The sequence below is a fragment of the Ostrea edulis genome, chromosome 4 (genome assembly GCF_947568905.1).
Source record: "Ostrea edulis chromosome 4, xbOstEdul1.1, whole genome shotgun sequence".
Lineage (NCBI taxonomy): Eukaryota > Metazoa > Mollusca > Bivalvia > Ostreida > Ostreidae > Ostrea > Ostrea edulis.
Genome location: NC_079167.1, coordinates 56,493,097 through 56,520,495, shown reverse-complemented (window position 1 = coordinate 56,520,495; position 27,399 = coordinate 56,493,097). Strand labels below are relative to the sequence as shown.

Sequence of the window (27,399 nt, the reverse complement as noted above, 5' to 3'; positions counted from 1 at the left end):
AAATATGGGGTATCGCATCATTCTCTCTACAATTAGTCATCAGTTTTTTGATGGTGCTCTAAATGTAATTCATGTCATCCTACATTAATATTCATCATACATTTAGTTAAAGTATATGGTGTTGGACATCAGTAAGAATTTGAATGTTGTAAGGAACACGTGCAGCAGTGCTAGTTGCATTAATTCAAAAATGATTCTACCCAGATTTACCGAGTGATACTACCCACAAAGACATATGAACAAAGTATTTCTATCCAGATGGACAGTGCAACTTCAGACAGACAACGACGACAGACAGCGACTCCAGACAGACAGACAGTGACTTCATCCATACAGACAGTGATTCCATACAGACAGTGACTCCAGACAGACCGTGACTCCAGACATACAGACAGTGACTTCATCCATACAGACAGCGACTCCATACAGACAGATAGTGACTCAATACAGACAGATAGTGACTCCATACAGACAGACAGTGATTCCATACAGACAGATAGGGATTCCATACAGACAGACAGTGATTCCAGACAGACAGACTGATTCCATACGACAGTGATTCCAGACAGACAGACTGATTCCATACAGACAGACAGTGACTCCACATAGACAGATAGTGACTCCACACAGACAGACAGTGATTCCAGACAGACAGACAGTGATTCCACACAGACAGACAGTGATTCCACACAGACAGACAGTGATTCCAGACAGACAGACTGATTCCATACAGACAGATAGTGATTCCATACAGACAGATAGTGACTCCAGACAGACAGATAGTGACTCCACACAGACAGACAGTGATTCCAGACAGACAGATAGTGATTCCACACAGACAGTGATTCCAGACAGACAGACAGTGATTCCAGACAGACAGACAGTGACTCCACACAGACAGATAGTGACTCCAGACAGACAGACAGTGATTCCAGACAGACAAAAGTGTCTCCACTCGCACAGACAAAATATGACTATATACTTAGACAGACAGTGACTCCAGACAGACAGATGGACAAAGTGTGACTCCATCCACACAAACAGATGTGTCTCCAGACAACCACAGAGAAAGTGTATCTCCATCCAGACAAAGTGTATCTCCAGATAGACTGTGACTCGCCCACACATAGATGGATAAAGTGTGACTCCATCCAGTCAAAGAATGATTATACCTGAACCTGATGCAAGGTAAACTGGTCCCCGAGTCCATTGAATGGCAAGCAACATTAAAACACAAGGCAATCTAATTATTTTGATTCTTTAGCTGTTTTATTGAATGCAACACCAGCCTTCATCACATTACTTTGAATTGAAAATCTCCTGAGTTATCACAGAATTTTAATGATCATGTCTCAACAATACGTGTGAATGAACATTCAATAATATGCACCATTCTTATCACATTCGGAACAGAACATATTAACTATGCACTTGTGTGATTTCAAATGCCTTATAATTTTGAGATGTCCATCTTGTTCATTAATTTCTCTAACTTCATGGCCAGTCCCATGTCACCTTGGATTTTTAATTTCCCAGACATGAAGGCGCTTACGGCTTTCAATTCTCCTTTGAACATCTTTACAAAGTCTTCGCTGTCTAACGTCATGGTGCAGTCAGCTCCATTTGGTGGCTCCCCTTGTCCTATTTTACCTGATCCAGATTTCAGGTCCATGTACCACATCCCTTCATCAGCGCCTTCAAAGAATAAACATGTACATGTATCGTTTCCAATAAATTTTAAAATAAGAATCTTGTTCAAGTTTTATGATTGCACTCATATTTTTCAAACTTACTGTGGAACGTCATACTGTCACCATATTTAGAAATGAATCATACAACTGAACATGTACAGGGTTACCTCGTTTTATCGCCAGCTTTTGTACCAACCTATTTTGGCGTTAAATCGAGGGTGGCATTATAAAGAGTTTGGTCATTTTAGTTCATTGATTTGGAAAAAAATGGGGTTGATCAATTGATAAATTATCGTCCTTTTATTGTCGTCCACATATGACACGATATGTAAATACATGAAATTGTTTTGCGTTTATAAAACTTTGCTTAAAATGCATATTCTGCATTTGTGCAATTGTAAACACGTAAGTATATCTACAATAGTTTTATTTGTGGCACGGTAGGTTCTACGATGACTGAATACGTTGAGTGGTTGACATACACACATTTAATGCTGGCTGCAACTTTTTTCTGGAACACAGAAATATGACATCACACACATAAATACACACAATAGTCGCATGGTACAGGAAATTTACAGCAGTTGATAGCAAGTCTCATCGAAAAGAGATTTGGTTAGGGTGCAAATGAACATTGGTGGAAGTTTGCAGCTGGTAGTAGTTTCATTTCTCAGTTGTTCATGCGTAGGCAATAGTACTGGACGATTTCAGAGGCAATTTTTAATTGAGTATGTTCAAGTTATTATTGCAATTACCTATGCTTTATATGTGTTTTCAGGACACGTACTAAGTTTAGTTTCACTGATTTACCTGAGCAGACCAATTATGTAAAATTAGAGCTTCTGATCTCTGGCCATTGGCATTGTTATCGGGGGATTTAGAAAGGCAATTTGACCTTTTGAACCTGAAAACAGGTGGCGGATGGCAATAGGCAAGGTTGTCGTTGTATAGGTTTTTCTTAGCGTGTATGGAAATCCGTTGTACAAAATTTTGATGGCAGTATGTGGGGGTAGCTATAAAACGAGTGGCGATATATACCGAGGTAACACTATACATATATTTTCATTTTAAGGGAAAATGTTTTCCCCATTTCGCTGGAGGAATAGACACTCATTATACAATGAAACTTCTGTGGAGAATTTTACCTGTTAATTTAAACTGGAAGACTCCATTCATTGAAGACACAAGGTCCTCATTCAGCATACCCTTGACAGCATTAAATGTTTTTGCTGGTCCACCACCTGAAGACTGAGATCCACCACCAAATGCTGGGGTGCCACCCTTTTCCTCCATCTGTTTTCTGATATCATGTGGGTCCTCACCATCAAGGAAAAAATCTGGGAGTAATGTGGTACCTGCACAGAAATTTTAAAGATGTATACATGCAGTAATGATTGATTGTTTTCTCCAAGTCACTTCATGCATAAAGGACTTGGTACAATTCAGCCTGCATCTACCCTTTATTCTAAAATCACTTGAAATTATTTCACAATTTATATCAAAAATGCAATTACAAATATCTTTCTTCAAAGAGTATATACTACATCCATTTTGCAGAAAAATGTAATTCATGATTCTTATTTTCTTTATACACCATGGTTACTCGAGGATAGGCAGGTCACTGATTGTGATTTAAAATAATGTGACACAAACTGCACATCATAATAGTGGCTGTTGTCACTTTACTAGCTATAGCATCATAGTACACTAAACTATGTTACGTCTCGTAGTAGGCTGGGGAGTTATAGCTGTTAAGTACATGGTACAGTGATAAGGCCCCCAAACCCAGGCAAATGAGAAAATCCCGCAAGTGTGATTTGGTGGATTTTTTCCCTTATTTTTCTTGAACTTCATTAATTCTCCTTCACATTAAAACAATATGATTTCTATAGTTCTTTGGAATTCTTAAATATCGATAAGCATTGAAAGTACCATTTAAGAATATATGATGATCATATAAAGGCAGTTATATTAGTGCAAAATCACAAAGTTAAATGCCTTTGTAGTTTTAACATTGAGGTAAGCTTGAGTATTTCATATTCCCATGATGTATTAAGTCTATCTATATATTTTATTTATTGTGTTTTGACAAGACACATTTTTTTCCATAAAATCAGATAAATGTGTGAGACAATAGTGAAAACAGGGTTTTACGGAGTAAATTTTAATTGTCTCAATCACAAAATCTGAAAAGATGCTGAAAACTTATGGAAAGAGTATCAATTCCCTTTCGCCTGTGTGAATTTCAAACAAAAAATAATTTTAAAGAAAGTTTAACAAGACTATGAGGTAATGTTGATCAATTATCACTGTTTTTCAGGGAAGGTAACTCTTCCATAACTCCCTTCAATACAAGAACTCTCGTATGATTTTGACTAATCGTATTTAGGGTCCCCATTACTACAATTTTACCAAGTAAGAGAAAAATTCATTTACAAATAATATGTTCATGCCACTGACCTGCCTACCTTAAACGAGACTAATACCTCTGTTAACAAAAGAAACTGCTTTACATCAAATGTTTTGGTTAACAAGTGAAAGTTTTGAGAATACTTTACCTGGGACACAAGAGTATTGTTCAAGGTCAGAAACTCCTGCACTCCTGAGCACCTCATCATCAATAGTAAAGTTTCCTGTGTATTCTGAGCTCTTCTTTGTCAGAATGACGTAGGCTGCATCACTCATTATCTCGGGTTTTCTGCACTGATCGGATACACCGGATCCACCTCCCAACATTTCCATGGCAGCAGTATATATAGCTACAGAAAATGGACATGAATCATAAAATTATTGTTCTATACTTCATTGACTGTTGATCATTTAAATAACCTCGTACAATTTTTTGGTGGAACTATAATTATGATCTTCCTTAGATAGTTATCCATACCGTAAACAACATAAGTTCACCCAAAATGAAGAATTATCAATGACTATTAAATGCTGATCAGGGTTAGCCACAGTAACATCCGTTGTTAGAAATAGAGTATACACAATCGAAACTTGATTGGACTGGACAATGGTACTGATCTGGCCACAGGGCCATAAAACTTGGACGAGCTCACCGTTGATCTAAGTCCCACCTTTTTTCTATATGTTCCTTTTATAAAAGTGAAACTGAGATCAAAAGTGAGCTAGTCTGAGTTTATGGCCCCAGAGCCTGGTGTTCTAACCACTTAACTAACCATCATCTCCATCTGTTAATCAACCATTTCTACCACAGATATTTCAAAATACCAAATGCATAAAATATCTGATGCATACCTGTACGAGGCCAGAGAGCATTCACTGCTATAGACAATGGCTTCAGCTCGCCTGACATTCCCAGTACACACATGGACATTCCATACTTAGCCATTGTGTACGCTAGAAAATTCAACATTGACAGTAAGTGTGAATTGATTAAAAAAAACATACATCAAATTCTACAATGGAGAAAGTAATATAAAGATTCCAAGAGCTATTGAAATGTAAAAACCAATCTTTTTGATAATTGCATCCATGATTCATCTTCCCATATTACAGTTTTGGGTCCTAAGGAAAATGTGTGGACCCAAAACCATGGTATCATTGCCTGTCCACAATATCAAACTCTAGTTGTCAAACGGGTGAACTGACCTACATGGTCCTTGAACCATCTCGGATTCATGTTCAGTGGAGGGCTGATGTTGAGGATGTGTGGGTTGCTGGACTTTTGTAGATAAGGCAGGGCAAACTTAGAACTGAAACATCCAAATACATACATGTATGTCTTACACTGTGTTGTAAAGGTTATGTATCTGTCAAAACTGCCGTTCCCTATCTTCAGCTTCACAACATGCTAGTGTAAATAATCAATGAGAAAAACTATGTCTTGTTGCCAATGTTAAGAGAAGTTGTGTGACAACCAACGCTACTCTATTTTCACTTCCCTTTTAAGCTTCAAAGTAAAAATTTCAAAATTTAATAATGCAACAGTCTAAAATATCAGAATGTACTCTTTGAACTCTCTAAGTCATTAAATATGACTGAGATTCAAAGCAATGATAAAGCCAAGGCTTTTGTAACATTTTTTCTTCACTCACCACATGTAGGTCCCCCTGGCATTGATCCCCATCATGAGATCGAATCTCTTGGGGTCTGTGACATCTGTACCAGTCAAACTGATGGCACTAGCATTGTTGACCAGGATATCTATGCCTCCAAATTTGTCTGCTGCCTCCTTCATGGCTGCTTGTACAGAGCTATCATTCCTGATGTCTACTGCACATGGCAAACACTTCCCTCCAGCTTCTTCCACTGTTAATTGTAAAAGTCTTGTACATGTAGTTCTGAAATAATGTCTGAATTTTAACATTTGATGGGAAATAACCTTTGAGGTCAAGAGATTTGTTTGAAACCAGTAATAGTGAGGTGATGCCAAGTTTGTTATATTTTAAAACAGAGAAATTCACCAGACAGCTTTCTGATTTGCAAATATTCCACCAATTTACATAAAGGACTGACAATACTGTGATAGAATAAAACAAAATGAAAATAGAACATCTTGGATTTCATAGCAATAACTTTTTAATTTTCAAAAATTTCCTTTCAAAAACTTTACATTTATCTTGAGGGTGGGATTCTTTGACATACTGCATAAAGAAAAACCCTTCAAGTGCATCTCGAATCTTATTTGAGTAATAACTTCTCAATGAAATATAGTAATTTCAAAATGTTGACAACCTGTTGGAAGTCTAAACACAACATATATAAACAACATGCAACCACAAACATGTCCAAATGTTGATTTTCATTGGCTGTTGTTTAAATTCTACATTACTGCATATAAAGTCTGTAAACATTGTATTCAATCTTTTCACATTGTACCTTTGGAAATTGGATCGTATATGTAGTGAAATAATGTGCTAAAATGTTCTTATGAGGGGATCTTGTATATTAATACAGACATATAACTTCTAAAGTTCTTTACAGAAATAAGTTCCTGTGGATCCTGCACAGTATATGAAGAAATAAATCATATCTGTAGAGAATAGGGGGCATTATGCAGTCTAATGAAAATGAGAATCTTTGATACACTCCCTTAGATTGCTGCACCATGATCCAACAATATCTCACTAGGTGTCTATCTTAGTAAGCAGATCAAATTTGATTTTAATTAACATGACTCTATGACTAGCAGTAGGATGTGGAACATAACAGTCCCTACAATAACTATTCTAGTTCAACTATAAATTACATGTACAATTAACCTTCTTTTGCAGCTGTGTAAATGGTTCCTGGAAGTTTGGGGTGTGGTGTGGTGGTCTTAGCAGCAATAACAATGTTGGCACCATCTTTAGCAGCCTTCAGAGCGATCGCCTTCCCAATACCTCTACTTGCACCAGTAATGAAGAGAGTCTTCCCAGCCAACAACCTGGTAACATATATAGATATATATATGTGTTTACATATAGCAATTTTTTGCATCTTGCAATTTATTAAAATATTTTTTGTAGATTAATGTTGATACATTACATGTACGTTCAACAAAGGTCATAGGGGTCAGGGAAATGCACAAAAGGCAGTTGTGAATAAAATGTGTGGAATTAACTAAGTACAATCCCCTCCTCCATCACAAACTGCATATGAGCATGTTTTGCATAATTACACACTAGATATATACATGTATGTGTAATTAATTGTGATGGGGTTCCTAATGTGGTTGTCTAGCTAAGCATGACACATGGTAAACACAAATTGTTCCCAACCTTTTTGTTAATTTCCCATTATTAATCTCAAACATGTCAACAAGTCAATTTAATTCTTTTTTATCATTATGGAAAGTTTTAACATCTCATGGTTTGTTAGAGTTGGTAAAATGCTGAGCAAGCTGATGACTTTCTCGAATTTGAAACGATGTACATTCCACTTGCGTTTTAGTTTGAAAAGAGTAAAGGGTAATGACTAATATTTTCATTTTCTTGACAGTTTGTATGTATTCCTATTTCATTAAAACATATTGATATGTTCTTAATCACTGTCTCTCAAATTTCATGAGCATCTGTTAAAATGAAAAGTGTTTTTTTAAAAATTAAAATTTGATGATGATTTTCTGAACAGATTAAGCCCTCAAACAAAGGATCACTGTAATTGCTTTGAACAATTGACAAAATACATCTTTTGAATTTGATCAAATGCTGCAAACAGACTTTTAGGGATATAATATTGACAGTTAGCCTGGCTGCTTCTGAAAAATGGAAAAAGAATTAGCTTTATGAATACTGAAACATAAGTAATGCCGGTGGGATATGACTGGTGATGATAGTCAAGTATCAACACACCTCATTTTCTTTACTAAATGTGCTATTTAAGAAATAAATTTCAAATTTGAAAATACACGGGGGTATGAATGGTGACGCTTTGTGAAAAGTATGCTGGTGTAAAACATTGCAGTTCATACCCTCATGTATTTTTCAAAAAAAAAAACATAATTCATTTTTTATATTTACATTTTACTTTATTTCTGTTGGAATTCCCAAACGTTCAAATAGAAGTATTATATCGATCAAGATTCATATGGCAGCACATTTTTAAAAAGTTAAACTGCAACACATTCATGAGGAAATGACTATCATTACAATTTGTAAAGATATCAAAGGCAAAAACATTGGAAATGTAACTATCAATATATGATTTACTAAGAGATATATGTCAGTGGAATAGTGACATCATAAATAACTGATGATGATGCAGACACGTATTTTCCTTTACTCAATGTGCTATTTAGAGATGATTTACCAAGAGATAGGCCTAATGAGTTGGACAACTGAATATAGTGAAAAGGATAATCAGAATGGTACATTACCCTTTGTTAGGAAACCTGTAAAATAATTCTGTAAACAATGTACATTCACATACTAAGTCCTTACTCACTTGATCATAGTTAATGGACATCACCATTCATTCTTAGAATTCAAACGTCCTGGATTTGATTTGAACAATATTTTACTTATATATATGTACATACCTAGTAAACAAATTTACAAACGGGATGGGGCAGCAGATGCAGAGCCTATATATAAGCCCTCCAATCTAGTTTTATGTCATGTACAGGTAAAATATTTTCCTACAAACACTACAGAAAAGAAGCAGGTACAGTTACTACAGTCATCTGGCCCATAAAATTGATGATTTCAATAGGAGTTCCGAAATCTGCCATTCCAAAAAAGAATATATAACCAAACCCATAAATTGCCAAAAATGCCAAAGTCAATGAAAAAATTCAAAAATTTTGGGGGTTTTCCATTCAGAAAACATGCAGTCCATGTGTCGAGCAAATTCATATTCAAATACATTTCTTATCGTCTATTAATAAACATATATATTAATTTCATTTTGCTCGACAGATGGACACACCTTTTCCTAGGCAATAATCTAGATGAAATTCAACAGTTATTAAGCTCTTTTTGAAAAAGGGCGGGGAAAATTCTTATTTATGATATAATATTGCTATAAAATAAGCAATAACTTTGATTTAAGTTGAGATACTATACTTGGCATATTTAACTTACTTAAAATACAGATCAAGCTTAATTCAAGATGCATTCAAAACAGAGAAATCTTTTGGGCCTTTTTAAATACACAATTGTACCTAATGTTCTTTGCAAATAGAATGATAATTTTGATAATCCCAAGCAACACTGTTATATTTTATTTGATTATCTCAAATTCTTATTATTTTCTTTTTTTACAACAGAAACTGTTTACATATGACATATATATGACACATGAATATAACTATCCTTTTATATAATATGTACTAACTGGTACTAATCTGCACAAGCACAATGAATGTTGAAAATGAATGAATTAGTCTAGCTTATATGTGCTAGAGTACGAAATGAAAAACAAACTATGACACCTTGGAATAATTATAGTACTAGACAGTCAGTTTGTTCTGCTCCCCAAGGGTTAAAAAGTTTAAGGCAGTATTATTCCATTCATGGAAAACTTTTAAACTTTCATTTATGAATCACCCCTCCCTTTACAAAAACTTTCTCAATTCAAACAAATTGAAGTAATCTTTGGACATTTGCATATTTTCCTTTCGTTCAATATGTAGCATCTAGAAAGGAATTTAGAGTTATATCTTGAACCTAAAATTTCTACATTTCCAGCATACATTCTGCAACTATATTGACATGTACATAATGCATACCAATGTTTCATACACGATCCATCAGCAGGCCAGATTTAATGAAGCTAGTCCATACAAAGTACAAGATCCATACATGATCTTAGAATATAAAGCCATAAAATTCCAAAATGAGGCAACAGGACTCACTTTTGGGTTGCACCCCCACCCCTCCCAACATACATCAGTTGACCCTACAGTGTGAAAGATGTGACCCTGACATGAAAAAGCTAACAGACAGGCAGAAAGATGGAAGTCACATCTCCTTCATGTCATGTTAAAAACTTTCATAGATTATCTTAATTTCATCCTCATTTTGTGGTCCCTAACACAATGCAGTGCGCCGTGTTAGGTGTAATGTATAACAAAATGTATCACGTCAGAATTTAAACTGATATATTAGTTATGAACAAATGTCAATATATCATTATAACAATGAAAGAAGATTGTTGGGGTTTCAAAACATGTAGAGTTTTAGAGCGGGTGTGACTGGTCCACAGGAAACGCTTACTGCTCCTAGGCTCCAAATACCAACTCTTCATTCTGTATTCTTTATAGGATTTATGAGATAGGTCACTGCTCTAATAAATAAGTGATTTTTGACAACTTTTATTATCCTATTGTACGATTTTCAGTACAATCAAGATTTCTTCCTGTTTTCTATTAAATCAAATATCTTAGTCAAAGAATTCTATCGGTAAAGGCTATATGAGGCACACATCTGGGGAGGGAGGGAGGATGGAGGTCCCAAATGTTAACCCACAACCCCTAAATTAGGTAGAAAATAAATATATTTATCAATTTGTATGCACTTCCAGTTGTAAAAGTACAAAATGTTAATCTATAGTTTTGATTGGACCTCTAAAAATTTATGGGATGAAACCCATTTCCCTGAGGAAAATTTCTGGATGTGCTCACATACATGTACAAAAGTTCGCTGTATCCTGTTACGATAGGGAAAGTAAGGTCGTATCTTACAAGCCCCTGTGTATATAATCACGTTGTATGTGTCTGACAATCATGATCAGTAAACAAATAAGTTTACTAAAGTCGTCTTAATGGAATATTGTAACTAGGATTATCGGTAGTGACTCAAAACTGAGATAATTCGGACTATAACGTGACGCCTCATCATGCAGGTACTTGTGATACACATACTATATAAAATGAATTGCAGTGTTTCGTGGAAATCAATTTCAAGAATTTACTCTACCCTGAATTTGCAGCCATTCTTGAATTAGTAAGATCTTCCAATTCGAAGTCCTAACTCTCTCACTTTGGACTTTGACACATCCAATATCTCAAACAGTGCCGGGTGTTGACCCACTAAAAATTAAGAATATATAAATTTTACAAAACGAATAATAGTATGCGCTATATAAAACAGGTTATGGTTAGAATAAGCATATATATTGATAATGTTTGGTCACAAATTGTTTCATTGAATAATCACAATATTGAAAATTATACTTAATGAAATTTATGGAAAGTTCTTAATTATTTTGCGTAATGGGTTTTCTTAAATCTTAAAAAAACAAAACGCTAACCAAAACAAAAAACTAGGACGTCAGATTCAGGTAAAAACAGATTAATTTAGAGACTTCAGAAATTCTTATAGGCCTTGTGTGTTTTGCAGAGATATGTTCATTCTACTAGTTCTGACTTGCTTATCCGCCTTTGGATCGATATCATTTATGTCCATAAAATCACTCTATGGCCCATTTACATATGTACCCTTCAGCTGGTGCATCATATGGAATAGATGACCTTATTAATTTTAGGTTCACATATAGTTAAGGAGGTACTCTATATTGTCATAATGGTTGACTTCCTTTTAAAACATGGTGGAAAATATAAATATCAGCAACATTTGTCTATTCATTTATAAAATCCTCACCTAGCTGAGTAGTTCAGTAGGTTAGCACGTCAACTGCTGAACTGTAGATCGCATGTTCGAGTCCAGTAGAGGTTTTAAATTTTTCTCAGATTGCTTTCAACTAAAACTATACTTTTTGACTAATTAAAGTAAATTTGAAAGTTTTCAATTTCAAAATATTGCTGTACGTATCCTCCACTTTTCATCCATATCAAATTTCGCTGGTGTAGCATACCTCCTTAAAGGGACTGATTCACGATTTTCACCAAAATTTTGTTTTTCTCTTTTAATGATTAAAATCTACTGTCTAATGTGTTTGAAAGATTTCACATAAGAATTAAGGTTATATGTTATCACAGAAGCTCATTTTAGAGAGTTTATTATTTGTTCTGTAAACAAAGATTGCGGTATGCTATTGTTTACGAAATTTTCAAAAGAAATGGATATCGATCTAAGTTTATCATATCTTTCACATTTCAAACATTTTTGGGGTAGAATGTGTCATCTAAAAGTCAAAATTTGTGACAATGCAAAATTAAGGTATTCAATGTGTAATGACCATATTTCATATCTAATAAATGGATGGTGGAATTTTTGTAATCATGGTATCATTTTGAAGGGTTCATCAAATAAAAATAATCCACCGTAGGAATTTTCAAAATTTTGTTTACTGCTTGATTTATTTCACCTAGGATTTAACATTGAAGTATATGGGAAAAGCATGTTTTATTACAATATTTTAAAAAGAAATTATATTTTCACACAAATCTCTTGGTAGAAAGTTACAAACACTTTCTCTTAGTGAAAATATGAAATAAAATTAATCATTGACCACACACATTTTTAGAAAATTAGATTTTTCTTGATTTTACAAAGGGCAGACAACTCTTCCAAAAAGTCTTAAGTGCAAAAAGGTCAGCTTCTAATCATTTACCAGTCATGTGAATTTCATCTGCTTCACTTTCATCATTATTTAACAATAAACATTTATGTTGATCTAAATCCTTCAAAACTGTTCATTATCCTTTCATTATACATGGAATACCTTAAGATGCTTTATACTACAGAATCAATATTTCACTTGTTTGTTTGTTTACGTAAAATGACTCGAGTCTTTGTTTACATAACACAGTCTTAAAGTTAAAACATTGCTTTTATTCTTTCATTCAGTAGGTCAAAATTTTGGCTGTTAACATTAAATGAGTTATATTTTTAATGTTTAACATCAAAAATGAAAAATATCTGTATAAAAAATCGTGGACCAGTCCCTTTAAGGGTCAAACTGGACATAGTACTTAATGGATTGTCTCCAATACTTAAGAATCATTTGCTTGATTGACACCAAACTTGGTACACTGGTTACCATCCTAAAGGAGTAGATGACCCCAAGGCTATTTATTTTGGAAAATTACTCTTTTACAGTAAAATTAGGACGAACTGTGAAATACAAGACTATTTGAAATTTTCAATTGTGAAAGTAATACACTCTAAATCAACAAAGCTAAGGATATATGGCATTATCTGCCCACCTATAGATATCAAAACTGGTAGATATTCAAAGCCAAGTATCCCTAAAGAATGTCGTTTTTGTCAGTTGTGTAAAACTATAACTGTAAGTACTGTTGAAGATGAGTTACTTTTTTTATATGTCTGCTTTATGTTTAAAGATATTAGAAAGAAATCTTATACATTTATTGCATGATAAATGCAATAGTTAAGGGTGTTGCCTTCGGGGAATATGATTTTTCTTTGATGAATAAATCTTCATACCTCCCGAACATTCATGCAATAAATTGTTTATTGTACCGAAACAAGCAAGACTACAAAAGTGCATTTGAAATTTGCGTCCGCTCATCTATACATTGCATATAGCTGAGATCACCCTAACAGTAACACCGCACCTTTAACATATTACGGTAGAAGGTACAAACAACGAAACACAGTGATATGGTGCAGTTTTTGTATTTCCATTCTCCTTGAATGCTGATTTACTTGCTTGTTTTTGTATTAACCAAAACCAGGTGATTTAACTGTATCAGAGACCCGCAAATTTTGTGCCTTATGAAACTATGAAAGAACAATGACTTGGACTTATTGTGACGTCACAATAAACTATGTCTACCTTGCCGTAAAATATATGGAAAATGCATGAGGTTGACCAAAAGGTAAATATGATGGGGAGATATGATGTTTGAGAGGGAGATATGAAGTTTTGTCATCCCTGGCACGTGACTGTCTAAACCAATCAGATTATGTGTTGCATAGAATTCTCATACTGAGGTATGGTAATACCCTTTAAACATCTAAAATTCAAATAATATATCAAAGGGAAACAATTGTAAAGTATTATATATGCAACCTAGTCAATGCAATTCATGCTAGAAGGTTATGTGAATATTTATTTGAATGTTTTGAATTACGCAAGAAAAGTAGAGTGCTATAATTATATAATGCTATAAGTATATAAATGATGTTATATGCAATCCTAAATTACATACATACAGTTTAATGTCACATGTACATGTAATATATGTAAATCACGGAACCTCGGAAGGTGATCTGGTGGACACTGCGAAAACTTGGTGTGGAAGAGTGGATTCTTTGTCTGGTGCAGGGGATGTATGCCTATGCTCGTAGCTGTGTTCGCATTGGTGACGGCTACAGTGAGGAGTTTGCTGTGAAGGTTGGAGTCCATCAGGGGTCAGTACTCAGCCCTCTGCTTTTCATCATCGTGCTCGAGGCTCTGTCATGCAGATTTCGCACAGGTATTCCCTGGGAGGATTTGTATGCTGATGACTTGGTTATCATTGCTGACTCATTGGATGAATGTGTCAAGAGGCTCCTGACTTGGAAAGAAGCTATGGAAAGGAAAGGACTGAGAGTGAATGCAAGCAAAACCAAGATCATGATCTGCGGTACGGGTTTTGACCGGGTTTGGATGCAAGCACTGGGGGCACAAGAAATGCAGTGGACTCATGCACCTGTTTGTGGACACCGTTTTAGATGCTCAAGATGCAGGGGAACGGCTCGCCCTCTTGACAACAGGCCGCAGAGTGATGTTCAAGTTGGTCTGGACAAGTTGGAGGTTGTAGGTTCCTTCTGCTACCTTGGACATGCTTTCCACGGCTGATGGCTGTGACCTTGCAACCACTACACATGTGAAGACCCCTTGGAAGAAGTTCAAGGAGCTGCTATCGGTCCTGATATCACGCCACCTGTTATACAAGACCTGTGGTGAGTGTATAACACTTGTGTATGGAGCGCTATGCACCATGCCAGTAAGACCTGGGCACTGACCAAGCCAAATCTTCATCATCTACAGTGCAATGACAGGGCCATGATAAGACAGATCTGCAACATCAAGCCAGAAGATATGGTCACTGTAGGTTCAATTGAAGTGCTGGGGCGGCTTGGTATCGAAGACCTCAACCTCATCTTAAGGGAAAGAAGACTCCGCTGGTATGGCCACATTGTCAAATCCAGCAGTGCAGTCAAGTGCGCTCTCAATATACAAGTCCCTGGTAGGCGTAGAGTTGGTTTGTCAATGCTATCATGGAGAGAGCTGACGGAAAAAGATCAAAGAGAATGGAACCTCTGTGCTGCCGACCCTCATGACTGGAAAAAATGGAGATCTGAGGTGAGATCTGCCATGTGTGCAGCCAGCCAGATACCTGGAAGGGGGCCCACTAGTGCACAATGACATAAATACAAGAGGCTCATGGTCCACATCGCTCACCTGAGTCACCTTGGCCCGTATCTGAAGACTTTCCATATATATTTGCATGTAAAACCGTAGTCCCTATTATGGCCCCAACCTACCCCTGGAGGCCATGATTTTTGCAAACTTGGATCTACACTATATCAGAAAGCTTTCATGTAAATGTCAACTTCTTTGGCCCAATGGTTCTTGAGAAGAAGATTTTTAAAGATTTTCCCTATATATTTGTTTGTAAAACTTTGATCCCCTATTGTGGCACCATCCTACCCCTGGGGGCCATGATTTGAACAAACTTAAATCTGCACTATGTTAAGAAACTTTCATGTAAATATCAGCTTTTCTGGCTCAGTGGTTCTTGAGAAGAAAATTTTAAAAGATTTTCCCTATATACAGTGAAACTTCTCCAAACCGGCCCCTCATAAAACCGGTCCTCCCTGAATATCGGCCGATTTTCAAAGTCCTGGCAGACATCTTAACATTTCCTTACAAAGAAAGTCTTACAAAACCGGCCACCCCTGAAAACCGGACATCAGCCACTTTTTAAAGTACATAAATTGTTAACAAACATGTGTAATTTACCCTTATAATACTGGTCACTTTTTGAAGACAAGAGCATTTTGGCCAGAGAGTGATCAAAATCGGCCAGGTGTGCAAATTGACAGACTGACCAGCCAAGTGGGAAATTATCTACTGGAGGTGTGAAAAACACAAGTGGACTCCATAATTTCTATTGTTTACCTGTGCTATCATGTGTATTAAGTGCCACTTGGCTAATCCAAGTGACCCTTCCAAATTCTGTACAAAATGTAAAAACCAGTTAGGAACATATTGATTGAATACAGTATCAAACGCCATATTGTTGCACCATACTATCGCATGGGTATAAGCAATAGTTGATAAAGAACAAACCCATGACTGTTAATGATAATTATTAAATAATAAATTAATTTTCTTGGTTTTCATAGACTTGCAATTCCTAAGAAATATTCAAATTACAATTTCACATTTACTACTCTACTTTTTAAAAATGTCAAAACAAATTTGTTAATGATATAAGTGATGAATGTAAACAGAGTGTTTATAGGTAAGAGGAATTCCAATAATAATAGGCTTCTGTGTTTTCTTTAATTATCCTGTTATTGATGTACAGTTTAAAATTAGATGATTTCAGCGAGAATTTATAATTACCTTAAGGTACAAATGCAGGCTAATTTGATCTCTACTGAACAACGTGAACAGTACCTACTTTGTGAATATTGAGATAAAATGTCTCTAAATGCCAAATTCTCATCCCTATAAACCGGCCATTTTTATCGGTCCGAGAGCTGGCCGGTTTTGAGAAGTTTCATTGTATTTGTATGCAAAACTTTGATCCCCCCCTTGTGACCCCATCCTACACCCCAAGGCCATGATTTGAACAACCTTGAATCTGCACTATGTCAGAAAGCTTTTATGTAAATATCAGCTTTTCTGGCTCAGTGGTTCTTAAGAAGAAGATTTTAAAAGATTTTCCCTATAAATTTGTATGTAAAACTTTGATCCCCTATTGTGGCCCCATCCTACCCCCGGGGGCTAACATTCCGAAACATTTCTAATTCAATTCAATATATTGTTCTTTATAAATTGAACACTTGTAATTCAAATTGTCTGTAGTATAGAGATGAACATTTTATTTGATTACTCTAAAGAAGTGTTGATGTCCATACTTTTAATATTTAATGTCATTCAGGTGAGGACTTTGCTAGGGAGCAATTAAAAGAAGTTTGATTTCTCCTCATTTATGACTGTCTCTTGGGTCTCCTTAACAATGAATCCTATTCTCTTCTCCTCTGGTATTTCCTGTCTTGCACATCTTTTCAGGTAGGTCTTTCTGTCTGTTTGCTGTTATTTTTTGGGGGAAATTTTGAGAACCTCTGGTGGAATATTCTGGTCTACTTTGCCATTCTTGACTTTTCTTGACTGCTTTAATGATCTCATCTTTTGTCCAGTTCTTCCATGGGAGGAATGTCTGGGGGTTCATAATTTTCATTCCTACATAGAGTGGTCTTTCCACAAGTCTGATGTCGTTTTAGTTTTGGAGTAAATATTTTTCACTCTTTATCACTGAGCCCTTACCCACAGTTGATAGGACTTGAAACAATTTTGTTTTTAGCTGGATCTTTAAACTTTTATGTGTTTCCTCTCTGTTAGGCTACCTTCATTCATTGACATCTTTCTCTCTCTACTTTCTAATATGTTAGTAGGGCTTTTATTATTAAAATCATTAATAAATTAGAAGGTGCTTACTATGGATACAGGGAATGTAAAAAATAACAGCTCTGTTACGCAGATGTTTGGTTAAGGGAGCTGTCTACTAATTTCAAGAGTCAAAAGGTCATAGGTTGCTCATCAGAAATTTAACATCTCTTTCTCATTACAGATGTTGACTGTAATTCTATCAGCATAAGTATGATGGTGCAGTAATGAGTTATGAATGAGTAATATTGTTATTTTACAGGATGTCTGTGAAAGGAGTAAAACCCCAGAGAAGGACATTTGTTGTGGGAGTGGGGGTCACCAAATTTGAGAAACCACTTTCCAAGGACTGGGATTATCCAGATATGGGAAGAGAAGCAGGTAGTGATGCATCAGTGACTTTGTTGTTACAGTCCGTGAACAACAGTCTTTTAGCTCACCTTTTCTAATCATGTTTTGTCGTGTGTCTGTTTGAATGAGAAACTGTGCAGTTGATGTAACTGATATGTAGCAAAAATGCCAGAAAATTTCTTTTAAAAAATTCAGGAATCAAAAGCATCCTGATTCAGTGAATTTTAAAGTTTGTTCAAAGTATCACACCTGGGGCCAGGATGAGGCTACAATAGGGGGTTTAAAGGGAATGATTCACGAATTTCCCCCAAATTTTGTTTTCACTTTTAATGATCAAAATCTACTATTTAATGTGTTTAGAAAGGTTTCACAAAAAAAAATTAAGGTTATATATTATCACAGAAGCTCATTTTAGAGAGTTTATTATTTGCTTTGTAAACAAAGATTGTGGTATGTTATTGTTGACATTTCAAGTATTCTTTAGGTAAAATGTGTCATCTAAAGGTTGAATTTGTGACTGTGCAAAATTAAGATGCTTTATATTACAAAATTAACATTTCACTGGTTTGTTTGTAAACATAAAAAGACTGGAGTCTTTGTTTATATAACTCAGAGTTCAGAAGGTCAACATTTTGGCTGTCAACATTGAATTAATTATGATTTTGATATTCAACATCAAATATGAAAAATATTTATTTCAAAAATCATGAACCAGTCCCTTTAAAGTTGTACTCAAGAAAATGCTTTAAATATGTTCTCAAAAGGAAAATGCAAGGGTGTGATTTGTAAATTTTATATGCATGTAGACATTTTCTCATACAGTCTCATCAAGAATATTCAAATCATGACCTCCAAGTCCACAAAAGGGATCAAAAGTTTTACAAAGAGTATAAATGAAACAAATCTACGACATGAACTATAAGGCCACATTGATATGCAAACGTACTGATGTAGTGTTGATTCAGTGTAAATGTATTGTAAATCGAAGAAGAAAATTTCATTGATCAGGTGATGAATGATGTGGCCCATGTGTCTCTCGTTTTTGAATAGATGTATCATTATTGTCACAATCGTTGCATGGTTACTGTATGATCCTTAGTGTGAACCTTTTGTAGCTCATCTGAGGCGAAGGCTCAAGGGGAGATAATAGTAAAAATAGCGAAAATACACTGACATTTTAGAAATCTTCTCTAGAACCAGCTGGCCAATCCCAATCAAACTTGGTACAAATCATCCTTGTGTGAAGGGGATTCAAGTTTCTTCAAATGAATGACCATGCCCTCTTCAAAGGGGAGATAATCACTTAATTGCAAAAATAGGGTGGGTCATTTAAAAATTTTCTTCTCAAGAATCACTGAGCCAGAAAAGTTCAAATTTACATGGCAACTTCCAGACATAGTGCAGATTCAAGTGTGTTAAAGTTATGGCCCCCAGGGGTAGGGTGGGGCCACAATAGGGGATCAAAGTTTTACATGCAAATGTATAGGGAAAATCTTTCAAAATCTAACCACTGGGAGGCCTCCGTGGCCGAGTGGTTAGAGCATCCCGCTCAAAATCACACGGCCTCTCACCTCTGGTCGGCGTGGGTTCGAATCCTGCTCGGGCCAGTAAGTGAGAAAGTTTCTCAGTTTACTTTCGGAAGGTCGGTGGTCTCTTCCCAGGTACAATGTATCTGGGTTCTCTCTTCCACCAATAAAAACTGGGCACCACCAGATAACTGAAAAATTGCTGAGTGTGGTGGAAAACAGCAAAATCAAATCAATCAAGAACCACTGGTCCAGGCAAGTTAAAATTTACATGGCAGCCCTGACATAGTGTAGATTCAAAGTTGTTAAAATCATGGCCCCCGGAGGTAGGGTGGGGCCACAATAGGGGATAAAAATTTTACATGTGAATATTTAGGGGAAATCTTTAAACATGGGCCAAGGTGAGTCAGGTTAGCGATGTGTCCCATGGGCCTCTTATTTAAATTAATGCTCTGAATGTTAACACATTTTCTTTTTATAATTCCAGGACTTGCAGCCTTGTCAGATGCTGAGCTTGACTATCACCAGGTCCAGGCTGTGGTGGCCAGTTATTGTTATGGAGAGCCTACCTCAGGGCAGCGGGCTGTGTATGAACTAGGTCTCACTGGTGTGCCCGTCTTCAATGTTAACAACAACTGTTCCTCGGGGTCCAGTGCTCTCATGCTGGCTCGCCGGCTTGTACAAAGTGGGATTGAGGATTGTGTACTAGCTTTAGGTAAATTGATCAAATTTGGTGTACCAGCATTTGACATGAACAAATTCTTTGGATGCTGTCCATTAACCAAGCACTGTCACCCTTATTACCAGTATTGTAATGCATACTGCGGACTGGCACTTTTGCTTTGCCAGTGGTGAGGCAACATCAATACATCGAGTTGAGGGGGCACTGTATTTCCAAACATTAGTTACCTGGTGTTTATTTATTAAAAGTTCTTAAGGTTGAGATATTATAGTAAAACTCAGTTACAGCCAATCCCTGGGGTCCCATAGATTTATCTCTTTTTAATATATACATAATTTGTTTTATCAGTGTAACTTTATTTTTACAATTTATAACAAATTTAGTATGAGAAAGTGAAATTACAAAGCATAGAATACCCCACCCCCTGCATATTCATCTTTGTTTATAGAATAAAATTTATCATTATCTTAAAAGAACTATACAAAAAACTTACAATGACATACAGTCTTTTATTACATGTGCAATTGACAGAAATCAATTTACCCTATAAAATTATTTTTTTCAAGTATATCTAACAGTATAGCAAAATCGAAAAACATGTGTGATGAAATTAAATTCATATTGTGTTGGTTTTGGTAGTTTTACAAAATAAAAACACCACTTGACCCAAACATGGATGTAGTCATTGACACCTCTAGGAAGATTTGTCCACTACTTGTATAAACACATGGGATGGGTACCCTTGGTTTCTAATAAAAAAAATTAGTATCGAATATACTGTAGTAGTTGTGAGGGATATCCAAGAAATACGAAGATTCAGCAAAACTTTATTCTATCACAAATTTGCTATATTCATGTTTGTACTAAACAAGCTTTACTCATTCTGATTAAAACCGCATGTTGAACGAGCATAGAAAAAAGGAAGAGAGCGAGATCGGAGATCTGTTAATCAGACTGAGTTTTACTGTACATATACTTACCGGGTAACATTATTTATGAAAAAGATAAAATTGATGGCAATGTGTTGTGTTTAATATCTAATTTCATAAACATATTATACTATTTTGTTGTAAAGAAACATGTACTGGGTAAGCTACATTCTTAAACCTGAAGTGAAGAATAGACTAGTCAAATTGCTACATGATCTTGCCAAAAACAAAAAAAAACCCAGTTGTGGACAGATATAGTAACTTGGCCTTATTAACTTGTCATTTGTACACCTACTTATTTTTGAAGTGCAATATGATATTCTGTGGAAGAATAATGTAGTTTTATCATAATTCATAAATACAGTACAGTAAATGCTTGTTTTGGAATAACAGGCTCATTTTATGATACATAATGTAATTTACACGTGTTTTGTTCATTTAAGTGTGTAATGTTTTGCTGCTGTTTAGGCTTTGAAAAAATGGAGAGGGGTTTGTCAGAGAAATACACAGATCGAACATCTCCCGTAAAACGTCACATGGACCACATGGTCAATATTGGTGCTGATCCAGGATTGATACAACCAAGGATGAACAACATGACTTCAGATGTGGTTAAACTTTATGCGTATGCTGCCCGGGAATACATAAAGAAATACCCAGGTACCACAGTGGATGATTTTGTAGACATTGCATATAAAAATCACAAACAGAGTGTCAACAACCCATGGGCCACCATACAGAGAGAGCTGTCAAAGGAGGACATCAAATCCAAGCTGATGCTGTGTTATCCGATCACATTCTGGATGTCGGCTCCCACAGCTGATGGTGGGGCTGCAGTTGTAATCTGTAGTGAGGACTTTGTTGTCAAAAACAATTTACAAAGACAAGCGGTGGAAATCCTTTCTCAGCACATGGTGACCGATACCAGTGCTTCATTCAAGGAGAGTTTTATGGACTTATCTGGCTACCATATGGCTAAAGAAGCAGCCACAAGGTGCTACACAGATACTGGATTGTCGCCATCGGATGTGGATGTTTTGGAGGTGCATGACTGTTTCTCTTGTAATGAACTTTTCATGTATGAAGCTCTGCAACTGGCTCCAGAGGGCAGAGGAGCAGAGCTGATAAGAAATAGCAAGTGGGTTACCAACAGCAATGGGGGAAAGATGTGTGTCTTGAATAACAAATGGGTTGTGAATCCCTCTGGAGGACTAGAGTCCAAAGGTCATCCAATAGGAGCAACAGGTAAGAGTATAATGCTCTGGTAGATTTACCAAAATGGTTTTGAAAATTTGATGTACATTTATATGCCATTTGGAAGCTACCGGTACAGCTAATGAGCATTAAATTTGTGAGACTTTTATTACAATGATTGAATTATATAGCTTTTATTTAGTTATCCCTGAATGCAAACTACCTGTACTACTGATTTAAGTACAGTATGAAAGAGTGTACTTACTGTAAATCAACATGTGAATATTACAAGTCATGAATTTGTATGCAAGAAGTATCTAGAGATTTGCCACTTGCTGGCACACCATTCTTGCAAATACAGTGAAACCTGCCTAATCTAACACCTGTACAATCCATTTTACAAGGTATTCCTACCCTTATTTTAATTCTCAACTTCATATTTTCATTGTTTTTTACACTGTTTATTCTGACAAAATGTGTATTCCAACAATAAATTGTCTCTCAGTGCATGTCGGTTTCACTAGTCTATGGACCGAAGTTATTTCGTGTATGTACATGATATGCATATCTTGGCTGACACGCAAATATTACAAGTCATGGGTGGTTTTTCCATTGACGATTCACAAATGAAAGGTGGTACATGTATTATCCATTAGTTTATGAAAATGCATGATTGGTATGAAAATTTTGTGAAATCATATGCGCATGAAATAATTTTTATGCCCCCCTTTCAAAGAAGAGATGCACCTGTTGGTCGGTCAGTATGTCGGTTGGTCAGTCGGTAGACCACATGTTGTCCACTCAATATCTTAAAAACCATTCACTTGATCGTAATGATTTTTCATATGTGGTTGGTTATGAGTAGAAGAGGACCCCTATTGTTTTTCAGGTCAAAAGGTCAAGGGTCAATCTACTCTGGACATAGGAATAACTGGAATATACCTGTCCGCTCAATATCTTAAGAACCCTTTGCTTGACAGACATCATACTTGGTACACTGGTACATCCTAAGGAGTAGATGACCCCTATTGATTTTGAGGTCACATGGTCAAATGTCAAAGGTTAAACTGGACATAGGAATATACTGACCACTCAATGTCTAGAGAGCCCTTTGTTTGACAGACATTAAATTTGGTACACTGGTATATCTTTAGAAGAAGATAACCCCTATTGATTTTGAGGTAACATGGTCAAAGGTCAAGGTTCAAACTGGACATAGAAATATACTCTTCGTTCAATATCTTGAGAACCCTTGGCTTGACAGACATCAAACTTAGTACACTGGTACATCTTCAGGAGAAGATGGCTCCTATTGATTTGGAGGTCACATGGTCAAAGGTCAATGGTCAAATTGGACATTGGAATATACTGTCCGCTCAATATAATTGAAACCCTTTGCTTGATAGGACATCAAACTTGGTACACTGGTACATCTTCAGGAGAAGATGACTCCTAATGATTTTGAGATAACATGTTCAAAGATCAAGGGTCAAACTGGACATAGGAGTATACTGTCCGTTCAATATCTTGAGAACCCTTTGCTTGACAGACATCAAACTTAGTACACTGGTGCATCTTCAGGAGAAGATGACCCCTATTGGTTTTGAGATCACGTGGTCAAAGGTCAAGGGTTAAACTGGACATAATAATATATTGTCTCCTATATTTTAAGAATTATTTGCTTGATTGACACCAAACTTGGTACACTGGTACAGCATAAGGAGTAGATGACCCCTAATGATTTTGAGGTCACATGGTCAATCCACTCTTGACATAGGAAGACATTGTCTTCTCAATATTTTGAATTGATGATACTACCATCAATGAAATGATGTGTTTGTATAACCTTTTTATATTTTGCACCATGGGGGGGCATATGTGTTTTACAAACATCTCAATTTTTTAGGTTTAGCCCAGTGTGGAGAACTTGTTAACCAGCTCCGAGGATTGGCTGATAAGAGACAAGTGGATGGTGCCAAAATAGGCATGCAGCATAACTTTGGAATTGGTGGTGCTGCTGTGGTCACTATGTATAGGAAATATCAGCCTACTTCTGTTGCTGCTAAGCTGTGAAAGAAAATATCAGCCTACTTCTGATGCCGCTAAGCTGTGAAAGAAAATATCAGCATTAAAGGGAAAATTCTTGCCTCTTATGAATAGAGACATTACCGACGCATTACTGTGATTTCAAGTTTAGATCATTCCATTGGTGAATGTCAATAATTACATGAAAAAAACGACTGTGATTTTCAATATCATTTTGGGATGTAACCAGTAGTATTGCATAATCATTCAGCATAATAAAGCACAATTAAATTTGTTAATCATCACATTTTTTCTTATTGAATTTAAAGTTTATTTTTTAAATTAAAAATGTAAATCACTGAGATACTTAATATGTATGTAACTTTTAACCTGACTTTATTGAATATTGACACAAATTTACTGAAATTTTTCACATTAGTTGAAATGAATCAAATTTTTTATTGATTACAAAATTATGTGCATTATCATTATACATCATATATTAGACTACTCTGAGCATGAAGTAAAAGTTAGATGTTAAAATGATATAGAAATAAAATGAATGGTAGGAAAATTGGGTAATTGGCTGGGTTGCACACATGCAAACAGCTTATAGAATGGTGGGTGGGCAGGTGTCCCTGTAATAGGGTACCTACTTTGTGTAATCAACTCCTCTCACACCTCTAACTTGACATTCCTCAAACTTTGTACAGTTGTTATGGATACATTCAAGATGTGCATGTGCCTTTTTGAAAGTAATCAGACATTTTTCGAAAAAAAATTACATATAGTTGAACTTAGTAATTTTTTAAGCATTTCTTGTATAGACAGTAACAATTTTGTGTAATCAGCTCCTCTCACACCTCTTACCTGACATTTCTCAAGCTTTGTACAGCTGTTATGGAAGCATTAACGATGTGCAAATGTCTTTTTGGAAGTGATCAGACCGTCTTTGAAAATTTACATATACATGATGTAGTTGAACTTTGTCATTTTTAAGCATGGTACCTACTTTGTGTAACCAACCCCTCTCACAGCTTTTACTTGACATTTTTCAGATCTTGTACAATATAGTTGTTATAAAACATTGAAGATATACATGTGACATTTTAAAAAGTGCTTCTGTTTTTTTTTTTTTAAATTCTACATTTGATATATCATTTTTCCAGTATGTTTTGTACTGCTGTCTCTATGATAGATAACATATTTCAAAGCAACCCAGCCATTTCTGTTCTTGAATAAAAAAATTTCATTTGACCTTTAATTCTATTTAATTTTGGTAGCAATCAAAGGAAAATATCATAACTGTATTTCTTGGAAGTACATATACCTTTGTATTAGGATATCAAATCACATTGTCATTGTGGATTTAGATACGAAGGCGAAGCATTGCAGGAAAGTCATGTAACCCAAGATCCTTGTTTAACATCTGTATGCACCTTGTATTCCTCAGATATTAAACACACACACACACACATATATATATATATATATAATGAAATAAAGAGAGAAAAATTAAAGATGATAGAAAAATAAAGGCATCAAAATACAGAAATATACATGTATAGGTGAGAATAAAAGTATCGCCTTGGAAACTATATAGCTGGATGGAGTAGTGATTCGTAAAATTCTGTGAACAGTTCGGAAAGACATTTTTAAACAAAAACCACTGGAGTGGCAGTTGTGTATCTTTGCAGAGCTGGTTATAATTTATTAATGACAAGAGCATTTTGTAAAGTGATTCCCTCAGCCAGAGGAAGTCTAATAGAGAAGTTAGACTCAATAATTATGGAAGGCTCAATGTCTTAATCATTGAGTTGCAGATTGACTTCCACATTGTGACAACCCACAAAATACTGACGAAAGATTTTGATTTAGAATAAATATAGTATGTGTGCCCATCAGTTCCATGCATCCTGACATTAGAAGTAAGACAGTGTAGAGGGGTTGAGTGACACGACTGTAAAATTGACATATTCAATTTCAAATGCACATGATTATAAAATCAATCACTTTAAAAAGTTTGTGTAGAATTGAAATGTAATTTCATACTGCTTTATTTGTTGATATTATCTCATTGTTTGTCAATAATTTCCAAACAAGTTTTGTACATCATTACTGATAAACAATGCATTTGTATTTTTAAAAGAAACCATGAACATTTATTTACAAATTTTGAGCAGTATATTTATTTTGTGAGAAGCCTTGGCAGATTATGGCCATTATTGATTTTTAAAAAGTAATATTGACTTAGATTTATCGCTGATGTGATTGTTTAATGCAATGCTATACATTTTAATAACCAGGAAGATGTTGGGTTAACTGATAAATGTTTTTAAAATTGGGCTTGTTTTGAAGTGAAAATTTTGTGAATGATTTGTTTTATTATGTTTTACCATGAAACTCTAGTACATGTACAGCATTAGTATATGTACGAGTATAAACCATGAAACTTATAGATATGTCAATAAATTATTTAATTGAGATGAGTTTTTGACATGCTTGATCAATCTTACTCAATCTAAATTAGGGCCCCACATGAAAGATGCAGGAGTTCACTGTGTCTGTCAATACTTCTATGAAATGTGATATCTCCTAGTACTTCAAGTGGTCAATGGTCAGAAGAAGACATCTACATTTTTTAGGTCAAAAGATTATAGTGAGAAAATGAATGCGAGATAATGTTACACAATAGCTTTAGTACTTTTAAAGTCATATCCAAAAGACCTGTGACTTGCTTCTAAATGCCGAGCATTTGGTGAAAGGGCAATCACTACCCACGGTTATGTCTTAGGTGTGATGTGACCATGACATGAGCAGGATTTGAACTCTCAACCTCAAAGTTATGAAGCAAATGCTCCAACCACAGAGCTAGCATGACCAGTTGACCCAATAATGGTCATCCTCTTCCCACTGAAAGCCTCTGATGTTTCATAAATTAAAGTGAATAGGAAAATAATAGCCAAGAAATGATGTACCCTTTGAATTTGACCTTTGAACCCCAAAATCAATAGGAGCCA

At 35.5% G+C, this 27,399-nt stretch overlaps 3 protein-coding genes across 4 annotated transcripts; 2 read left to right on the top strand and 1 right to left on the bottom strand.

Annotated features, from left to right (window-relative positions):
* Positions 1–1,235: 1,235 nt before the first annotated feature.
* Positions 1,236–11,190, bottom strand: LOC125668261 (hydroxysteroid dehydrogenase-like protein 2). Of its 2 annotated transcripts, XM_056163073.1 has the most exons (9): positions 11,057–11,162; positions 8,515–8,529; positions 6,920–7,083; positions 5,753–5,966; positions 5,307–5,410; positions 4,953–5,054; positions 4,250–4,450; positions 2,837–3,046; positions 1,236–1,695 (listed from the first exon to the last, which is right to left on the bottom strand). In XM_056163073.1, the coding sequence occupies exons 1-9, from the start codon at positions 11,071–11,073 to the stop codon at positions 1,451–1,453; spliced, it is 1,272 nt and encodes a 423-aa protein (XP_056019048.1). In that variant the 5' UTR covers positions 11,074–11,162; the 3' UTR covers positions 1,236–1,450. The 2 variants fall into 2 exon arrangements, with proteins under 2 accessions (XP_056019048.1, XP_048758093.2); XM_048902136.2 differs by lacking the exon at positions 8,515–8,529 and having other exon boundaries at positions 11,057–11,190.
* A 181-nt stretch (positions 11,191–11,371) lies between these two features.
* LOC125668258 (sterol carrier protein 2-like) lies at positions 11,372–26,865 on the top strand. The gene is made up of 5 exons (XM_048902131.2): positions 11,372–11,420; positions 17,935–18,053; positions 20,037–20,264; positions 21,629–22,405; positions 24,261–26,865. The coding sequence occupies exons 2-5, from the start codon at positions 17,936–17,938 to the stop codon at positions 24,425–24,427; spliced, it is 1,290 nt and encodes a 429-aa protein (XP_048758088.1). The 5' UTR covers positions 11,372–11,420; position 17,935; the 3' UTR covers positions 24,428–26,865.
* On the top strand, positions 14,337–14,849 carry LOC125669061 (uncharacterized). Its single transcript, XM_048903508.2, has one exon. It carries the CDS (start codon positions 14,337–14,339, stop codon positions 14,847–14,849), a length of 513 nt encoding a protein of 170 aa, XP_048759465.2.
* Positions 26,866–27,399: the final 534 nt, after the last annotated feature.